General features: G+C 37.6%; 1 protein-coding gene across 1 annotated transcript in view; it reads left to right on the plus strand.

Moving 5' to 3' along the window:
- Positions 1–6,335, plus strand: part of LOC5573203 (putative odorant-binding protein A10) — a 155,578-nt gene extending 149,243 nt beyond the window's left edge. The window contains exon 2 of the mRNA XM_021847552.1: positions 5,786–6,335. Coding sequence (XP_021703244.1) covers positions 5,786–5,928 — 143 coding nt within the window. The 3' untranslated portion in view covers positions 5,929–6,335. The remainder of the gene's footprint in view (positions 1–5,785) is intronic.
- Positions 6,336–10,194: the final 3,859 nt, after the last annotated feature.

Raw genomic sequence — 10,194 nt, forward strand, 5'->3', positions numbered from 1 at the left:
ATGATCGACTGAGGTTGTCGAAGGTTGATCGTTCCCTCGAATGGTTTGGTTCAACGAAGTATGCTCCTGCCTCTCCCTAGCCTTATCAGTCAATATAGATTTAGCTAAATAATATCTATCACTAAAATCCTGCCTTTTCTGCTCAACTTGATCATCTTCATCGTAGAAATCGTCTTGTGATTTGAGCTCAACGAGTGTTGCTCCATGTTTCTCCCACAGCTCATCGATTTTTTCCAAACGTAGAAGGATTTGGGTAACGGTAGTTGTTTCCTGAATCTTCTCAGTAAAACGCCAGATATCGTTGAAAGCCAACTCAATCTCGTTCAACTTGGTGGTAAGGAGCTTCATGGTTGATTCCACAGTACACAGCTTCTTGGTGGGCATGATGGCAACTCGTAACGGATGACGTGCAATTGAATAAGAAATATCGCTGTAGTATTCTGAAGGGTGCCTCGCTTCGGCGGACACACACTGTGCTTCATAAACTGACCTTCGTACCGAACAGTTCGGCTAGGATGATTTAAAGGTGAACAGCAACAATTTAAATCCAACCGTCAGTCACTTCACGTGGGTAGATGAATTCTCAGTGGCGTTACAGAAATTGTTGAGGAGGAAACGAAACTAGTATGTAGTATGGATTGGATGTCTAGCTTCGGCTAGACATATACCGTGGCAGCTCACCTGGCAAACCAACGATGCTGCAATAATCCAATCAACTAATGCGCAGTTTATCAACACAAGTATCAACTCCAATTGTGGCGCCAGCGACATCGAAACTCCAGCAGTAAACCAACGAGAAGTGAGGGAAGAGGAGGGGAACCAAATGTAATATCAAACGATTTCGGCTTCGGCCGGGCATATACTGCTCAACTCACCATGAGAAACAAGCAGCGGTTCAAACCCGGCGAATTCGAAATTTCCAACGTTCAATGACAATCGCCTCAGCAGCGATATAGGGAATGCGTCCGCAAATAATCGAAGAGGATATATTTCATTTAGGATGTATATTATCTGTGCCCATGCTTCGGCAGACATATACAGAGTTCTATGTTCACTAACCTGGACGGAAAGATTGTGGTGCTCCCTCTTCGTCGCGGATCTTCCTTGAAACGAACTCGTCAATCAAATGGTCACAGTCGGTAAGGCATCCATCGGTAATGGTAGTTATGATGTCCAGCAGCAAACGATTCAATCACGCTCACAACCAGGGTTCTGGCTAGCAAAGTATCAATCGAAGTCCAAATTGTGCGTAAGCGGAATGTAAGCAATCCTTCCTTGGTATAGCGTCTCATAACATCTTCCACGGTCGGCCAAAGGTTCTCATTAGTTCCAAACGGTTAAGATGTTCAAAGGTCGAAGAGAGGTGTTAGAATCTCGTAATTTATGCTTCGGTAGGACATACACTAAATGTTTATTTACCTGGAGGTACAGGATTCCATTCTGCATTCAGTGTCCAGTCCCAAACGGTGTCCAACGCAGTCGAAACATAAACCAGAATTCCAAATGGCGACATCCAAATTCGCGCGAAATGTCCACAATAAATCCTTTAAGACGATATTCACAATGGCTGATTACAATAGTAGCTCGCTGATTGTCTCGTCTAACTATGGCGGTGGCCTTTGCATCGGTGGCGGCCAAATTTGTTCGTTTGTTGTAAGTAGCGTGGTAGGCTGATTACGGACACAAAAAGCGCCAGTCGGTCCTTAGGTCAGTCAATCGAGCTTGGCACGGTCCTCAGGCATCCGGTTCGAAGGACCAAAATGTAGGATACCTGAACCGATGGGTACTTCGCTCCTGCTCCAAGGCGCTTCGGTACACCAACCGACGGTGTTCCAACCGACGGTTCTACAACTGGCGACAATTCATGCGGGTCTTCCTTTGGCAACACAAAAGTCCATTTTTTGAGGGAAACACTAACTTCGAACACTACATTTATTGCTTATGAATCTAACACGGTAATCTTAAAAACTAACAGATTAAAAAAGCCCGATTGCTCTCGACCGTCTTCGACCTTGCTAATGGTACTAAACTGACCTTCTCCGTACAATCTACCTTATAACTAGAGTCCAGCATCCCGAACAGTTGTGGAGAGATTGAACCCTCGTTCGGTTCGGGCGAATTCGCTCAATTTGTTTCCATCTCCCATCGACGATGTGAAATGAGAGATCCCACGTAGTCTACGCTGCGAATTGTGTCGGTCTGCCGTCTGCTCAGCCTTGTCGCAATACAATAGCCATGACCACAACATCCTAGCTGACCAACAGATCAACAGTTCAATGATTGCGTTGCACCTCATCTGTTTATCTTCGTCCAACGGTATAAATGCAGCTTGGGGCTAGGGTGGCCCTCACACACCCATTTTTAATATTTTTTAAATTTTCACCATATAATCTTGATAGTAAAAAAATATTTGGGACAAAGTTTCATGATGGAGAAATTTTTAATAAAAAAGTTTTTCTAAGAACAACTTTTGGTCGATTTTCAAAATTTTGATTTTTTGTCAAAATAAATACGTTTAGATGATACAGTAAGCAACTTGAAATGATTCTAAGCCATAATAATTATATGAATAATTTCTCTAGAAGTAGCCATTTTCGAATTATATCGAGTATAATGCAAAAAATATTATTTTATTATTTAAATAGGCCATTTTCATTAGTTACTCGCTATTCTCCATCAAGGAAAATAAGTAAATGGAAAGAAATATGGTCTTTACTCTCGAAAACGTATTATTATTAATGGAGAAACGCGAATAACTTATGAAAATGGCCTATTCTAATATTTTTTTTGCATTAAACTCGATATAATTCGAAAATGGCTAATTCTAGAGAAATTATCCATATAACCATTACGGCTTAGAATCATTTCAAGTTGCTTACTCTATCACGTATTTATTTTGACAAAAAATCGAAATTTCGAAAATCGGAAAAAAGTTGGTCTTAGAAAAACTTTTTTATTAAAAATTTTTCCGTCATGAAACTTTGACCTAATCCTCTTCTTACTATCAAGATAATATGGTGAAAATTTGAAAAATATTAAAAATGGGGTTTTTGTGTAATTTAAAATTCAATTATTTTTGAGTTTTTTTATGAAAATAAATAAAATATTTTTTCAGTGTATATTTTTTTCTTATAGCCCAAACGGTTCACTACAACTTCTTCATAGAACATTTTTCTCTAAAAATTAACAGTTTCGGAGTTAGAATTTTTCAAATAAGTTGCATGCAAAAATTTATAGGCCATTTTCAAAAGTTACGCTTGAGTCAAAATGATCAATTTTTCTATGAAAAACACTTATTCTACCATACCAAAAGCATGTGCAAAATTTAATCCGAATCGAAGATGGTCGAGTTCTGTGACTGACCGATTTGACATGGAATCCGAATTTTTTAAACGATTAGTCATGTGTTTTGATCAGTCAAATACTTTAGGAATTACACGGGCTCTTTTGATTATTTCAAGAATACAGACATATTTCCCGGAATAAATCTCAGATTGTTATAAATTTTATTCAAAATTTCATCCAACTCTTGTCTTGAGATGTCCTCAGAATATCTCTCAAGACATTACTTTTTGAAACTTCGTTTAGTCTACCATAATTCACTACATGAAACTGCACATACCTTAGATTTTTTATGGATATTCCTATATCAATGAATATAAAGAGTAAGCCTAAAGGTCGTTCAGTGTTATTTGTGAAAATAGCTTCAAAGTTTAGTTAGGTTTCTTTTTTAGGAGGAGCCGAATTAAGGCAAAATCATTGTTCGATACACACTTTTCAAAACGCAGTGTAGAAGAAATTGTGAAAAGATGATAATGTGTTTCATATTGAACAGCAACTAATATACAAACAACTTTTTAATCTTAGCGTCTTCACGGTTTTTGTTTTGAATTGGAAACGCTCCTTTCAATCATAAATTATGTAATATAATCCATACCCTTGTTGCTGAAAAGATCATCTTTTCTAGTGGCCTTTATCGCACATTCAGCAAAATCAGCATCTTGGAAGCCAAGATGCCATGTCGCAGCTGATGGTTTGGATATTAACATTTTAATTAACATTCCATTCTTCCAGCACAGGGCGAAATGCAACTGAACAGCAGTCAGGTCGCATTGAAAATCTTGTGGAACGACGCAAAGTGGATTAAGGCGTCGTTCACGAATTACGTTACAGAACAGAACATGCGTAACAAATAAAGTAAGCCGAAGAGATATAACAAATGACAATTTTTTTAAATACAACTTTATCAAATCATCATTTTTTGTAACGCAATCAATGTAAACCGCCCCATTTGCAACTTTCCGTCGAGACGAATAAACTAAAACACAAAAGTTTCTCCATCGAATCTGGTAATATCTTAACGACAATGAACGGCAAAAGCTGCTCCGACGTTGATTTCGTGTTTCGCTTATAAATAGCTCTACGTTCGCTGTTTGTGTGGACCGTGCGGTTTCAAAACTTTCCGAAACTGGAGATCACGTTCATTGGAAAACTTTTTCGCAACGAAATGAAAAAGTTCTGCGAGGGATCAAGTTTCCCGATGATTTGAAACATCGAAGCCGGGCGATTTTGGTATTTAGTTTAGAGATGATTACAGAGGCGCTTTGGTGCTGACGAATCTTTCCACGAACAATCATGCTCTGCATGGCAGCCGAGCTAAGGAGCATTTAAAGAAGGGGAATAATCTGTATTTTGACAAAAAGTTGCTAGTACAAGACGAAATGTCAGCAATTGTTTGATCATTTAAGTAAAAACATAAAATAAATAAAAAAGCACAAACTATCAAAACAGTTGCTTATAAAAATTATCAAAACTTGTAGCAATTAGAAAATTTTTAAGTTTTATTTTTTTTTTAATTTTCTAGTATTGTAGTACAACCACTCAGTTTCTTTAGAATATATTTTATTCTTAAGTGCTGATTTTGATTTATTATTACTATTTCTTTTTGCCGTATTTTCAGCGAAACATACATTTTTTTATATTATTTTGTAATGTGCATTGCAAAATTATACGCAATTCTTCCTAATTTAGAGATATTTTATTGGTCGTTTTTGATTTTGCCTAGGGCTGGTTATCCTTTTCCTGGGATACGATGATATTTTTCCTGCTCACCACCCAGAGACGATTCCTGTGTAAACAATTTATCTTCCGTTGATCCTCCGATGGCCCCCGTTGGGAATCGGTAATGGATGGAAAAGCATGTCTAGCTCAAACGAGGAAAATCGTTGCCTTTTTCCTGGCAGCAGAGATTCAATTCTCCCTCTGGGCTCAATTAAGCTTTATGGTCTCCGCAGCATTATTGTTGCAGTCCATTGATCTCTCTCGGTCTTTGTCGTCGCTAGGCACCGCATTTAAAGGACGTTTTTTCAGAATGATACAAGCCCATCTGTGAAATTGAAAAAGGGAAATGTAATGGTATCAAAATTGTACACAATAATTTTTTTATGTGAAGAAAGTTCAAGTGCCTTTTTTGCAAATTAAAACGTTTAAAAAAACTACGCTTACGACATGACTTTTTAGGGGCCAAGATAGTTGTAGCAGTAGGGGTAAACGCACAGCCATTTAGCAAGAACAAGCTGACGATCGTGGCTTCAAATCCAACTGTACCTCTCTTTAAAAATAGAAATGTTTTCTCGACTTATAATTTTCGTACCTGTAGAAATAATTTGCGAAAGGTATAAACCTTCTTGAAATGATAAAAATGTACAATAGTCATAACCTAAAACTCCTTCGGATTTGCAATCTGTTTCAATTGTTGTTTTCTTCTCCCATCTCTTTCTTCCAGCGGCCCTCCCCGAAGTGATACAACGAAACTGTCGCAACTGTTCGCCGCAGCAGGCCCAGAATGCCCAGAAGTTGACCAATTTCCTGCAGACACGCTACCCGGAAGTGTGGGCCATGTTGATACGTAAATACGGTGCAGTTTAAAAGCGGAGAACGGCAGCACCATCCAAAACTATCACCCAGCCACTCACCAACACCATCATCACCAGAGAATCTGCATTCATAGCCGTGAAAGTTTAGATTGGATTTTTATTGGGATGCAAATGGGTAAATTTTGTTTCCTGTGAGAATTTAATTCTCTCCGTTACGAGACAGTTTGATGAGTTTTTAACGAGCTGCAGTAGTTTGGGGGAATGGTCCCTTTTTACAACGACGATTCAGAAACCCTTTTCTCATTTAGGTAATAAAGAAAACTTAGACACAAATGAAATGTGATAAATCCATATCCCGAAGAAATGAAAGATACATATGTTTTCTAGTCCCATTTGAACAAGATCCATATCATTATAAGTTCCAACAGTTTGTTCCATTATACATCGTAGTTTTCGAAATCGAAAATGATACAAAAGTATCGCAGACTAGATCAAAAGATAACAAAAATCAGTAATAGAACTGTTAGGGTACTGAAATATTTATTAGGGGGAGATCCCCCAGTGCCGGACAGCACCCAATACCGGACAAAGTCGAAACAATGAGAAATCATGGTCCAATCAAGATGGTGTATTAGTAGAAAAGAAAGCTCTTATGTAGACTAATGTTTGCGTAGAATTACACATCCTTGAAATATGCATGCTTTTTTAAAAAAGTAGAAAAGTTTGAAAATCTTTAAAAAATTGACGTATTTTCTTAATTTTGAGCCTATTTAGTAATTATTTTGAATATGAAAAAATACTTTGGATCCCGCAAGCATGATCGAACATAATCCTTAATTGACAGTATGAATGTATTTTGTACCATAATTGAACTAAGTATGGACAAATTACAATTTTGGTTAAGTACCTCCTGTCCCTCAGTTTCGGACAGCTTGATTTGTTATATGAAATCTTTGTAATTATTGCATCAGTGTCTCAAAATACATTAATTTTTCATGGGTTCCGTCGATCATGGTATCAAACATGCAATAAAATTAAGAAGAATGAACATTCAGAACAACATCGTAAAATGTGCTATTTTTCATCATATATGAAAGACGTTTTTGATAGGCATCTTGCAAACTAAGAAAAACTCAAATTATTCTTGTAAATGTTGCAAATGCATTGAATTGGTAATTATAAACTATTCCTATAGTGTACACATTCAATGATGTTCAAATTTATAGAATTCGAGGCATTTCCAGATCGTGTCCGGTATTGGGTGCCACCTTTCAAGATCGATCAATTGGGTACTAAAATACATCATCAAAACGCAATGTCAAAATTCATATTTCTATTTTCAAATTTATTTTTGTACACTACAAAAATGATAATATTTATCATAAATGGGTAACACGAGCCCAAAAAATCAATATTTTTCGAATTATGAATTTAGTGGCTTAAGTGTCCGGTACTGGGGGATCTCCCCCTATAGCTCAGAGCATTGCATGTGAATTGGATGACTTTAAAAACGGGGATCAGAAGCAAACGAACAGTTGTGCTCGGATGGGAGTGAGAGATAGAACATCAATTGAAGGAACGAAATACAATAAAATGATACGGTGAATAGAAAGAAATCTAATATTGCTTTTTTTTGTTGAATGACGTCCCACGACCCATTTTTATCATAGATGACGAGGCGCAGCCAGGTTTTCCATCTTCTTACACCGCAGACATTATTCATCTAAAGGTGTTTTGGTTGATTGTTATTATGGACTAAATTCAAATCCAAAGTGTTCAGTATCTTAGCCAGGTTTTAGGTCGATTAGAATTAGTTTCGATTGAAAATAGTAGTCTTTGCACTGTCTAGTTTAAGATGCCAGATAAACCAAAGATTTTCTAAGTACGCGACTGTTGAAAAATCATCCGAAAAGTTCTCAACAGATTCTTCCAAATATTTGTTCTAGACATCTGCCTATTCTATGTCAATTTCATGAAGTAACACCTGAATGGTTGTTTGTGCAATTCTTAGATCAACAATCTCTGAATATAATTTGTAAATTATTGTATTTTATCTTCCTTGACTGAAATTACATCCAGGGCTACTTTCAGAAGGGCTTCCAGAAATTTCTCATGGAGCTTTCATACAAAAATTTTTTTCGATGTCACAAAAAACTGGGATTCTTCTAGTAACTTATCTTAGAAATCATCCAAGAATTATTTGATAAGTTCTATCATAATGCTACAGCAACTCTTTAGGTGATTTCTTCAGAAAGCCGTGCAAATATTCCAACAGTGCTTCTAGAAAGGATTTCTTCGTAAATTGTTGCATGAAGTTGGAAAAATCCGTTTAAGCAATCCTAAAGAAATCCATTCAAGGGCCGTTTATGGCTAAAGACCACGGTCCACACATATTTAATTCTTAAGAGACTGGAAGCATCCCTGGATAAGTGCCATATTTGAGTCCTCAATGATTTCAAAAAGGATATCCTTAGAGGATTATTTTTAGAAATTCATTGGAGTATTCCTGGACCAAGCATTGAAAATTTCTTGAAGTGTTCCGTGGAACAATCTTTGGAAAAAACCAAATACTGTTAATCTCAATATACCCCACTTCTCCGTTTTGTGAAGACATCATACTAGCGCCACGCTGGCAGAAAAGTATACTAACACACTACAAACTCTGTGTCATGCTTGTTTTTCTTCTTATTTTTTTCTTGCTAACCGACATCCTTCGGCATCACTCGCAGTTTTACTTTCGCCTTTTTCTGTCACTATGCCTAAACATGGACACCCAGAGAGACCTCCTTACGAATCCATCAGCTTTACTTCCCTTCCGAAGGAAGACATGATCAGAGATTTTATGTCTCAGGGCTGGCTGGGGTGAGAGGTAGTCACCTTAAGGTGATTATAAAACGAAGCCAAACTTTGAATTCTCAAGTGCACAAGATTGGAGAATCTGACAACAGTTCGCGTTGTAAATCAATCATATTACTTGCTTGCTGGTGGTGACCAAGGGGATAAATTTTTAACGCGGAGCGCTGTTTGGTTCTCAAGTCTTGTGCTCTTGAAAATTTGAGGTGTGGCTTCGTTCTATAATGGACTTATCCACGGTCTTCTTTTATCCTTGACTTTCTTTTTCTTTTCTGCTCTAAATGCGGGCAATGTTTACATTAAATGACATCCGGACCAACATCCGGACAACGAATGTTCACCGGATGAACACGAAGCGGATGAATGTACAACGAAATCGTTCATTTTTTGTAAACACGGCCCGCAGTAATGGTTTTCTTCCCGCTGGAAGTTGCAGCGTGACGTCATCGTAGATTAGTTCATCACCTTAACCACTACACCACCGACGGCGCTATAGGCCTTTTCATGTGACGGGTCCATCTATGCATTTGTTTACATCGGTGGAGGACCGGTGCTAACACGGGCCTGTCACTTTCATAGAAGAACTGTCAAAGAGCTTCCCGATCAGCTGATTTGAAACGTCACGTGAAAAGGCCTATAAAAGATCTGTTTGTTTTGATTTTGGATGTTTGACGTTTCGTTCTTCAATGCACGCTAAATTGAAAATAGCTAAGAGAAATTACTCACCCACTTTTCTGTCAAAAGATGGCGGTACATTTGTGTCCTCTTTGTGTTGTATGGAAACTGCAGAAGTGGGGTATATTGGAATTAATGATATTTGAAAAAACCGTACTCAACATTGCGTTGCTTAGAACAGAGTAGTTATAGATTGTATAATCGGAGGGGCAGCGTAAACATTACACCACGCTGTTAGGGGTTGGAAGTTCCAGGGAAACTTGATGATCCGTACATTTTTGAAACAATATATTTCGTTTGAGGTGCAAATTATGTCCAACTGGGCTTCAAAACCGGTAACATAAAATAATCAAAGGATACTTAGCAACCATGATCGATATCACCACCAACCTAGCGAAGAAAATCAATCTTTGTCTTCGCCTTCCTTGTGAAAAATCTTACCGCGTTTGGTGTTCTCGCATTTGCTATTTGCATTTCAAACGCACACAGCAATACAAAGTTTTTATACTTTACTAGTTGACTCGAAAAACATTGTGTTGTCCAGAAGTAGGCTGTTATGTAAAACAAAATTGCTCTAAAAATAAAAAGCCACCAATAACCAATAAGTGGCTCGGTAGCTTAGTTGGTGAAACGCTCGTATAGCATACAAGCATACAGCATACAGCATACGTGGATTTTTTCATAATTTCACACATAATTTATCCATCTTTACCACGCGTAATGAGTTAATTAATCAAATAACCATGCGGATTGGATTACCGAACAGCCCAATATAAGCGTAAATTTTCAA

Source organism: Aedes aegypti, chromosome 2 (genome assembly GCF_002204515.2).
Source record: "Aedes aegypti strain LVP_AGWG chromosome 2, AaegL5.0 Primary Assembly, whole genome shotgun sequence".
NCBI lineage: Eukaryota > Metazoa > Arthropoda > Insecta > Diptera > Culicidae > Aedes > Aedes aegypti.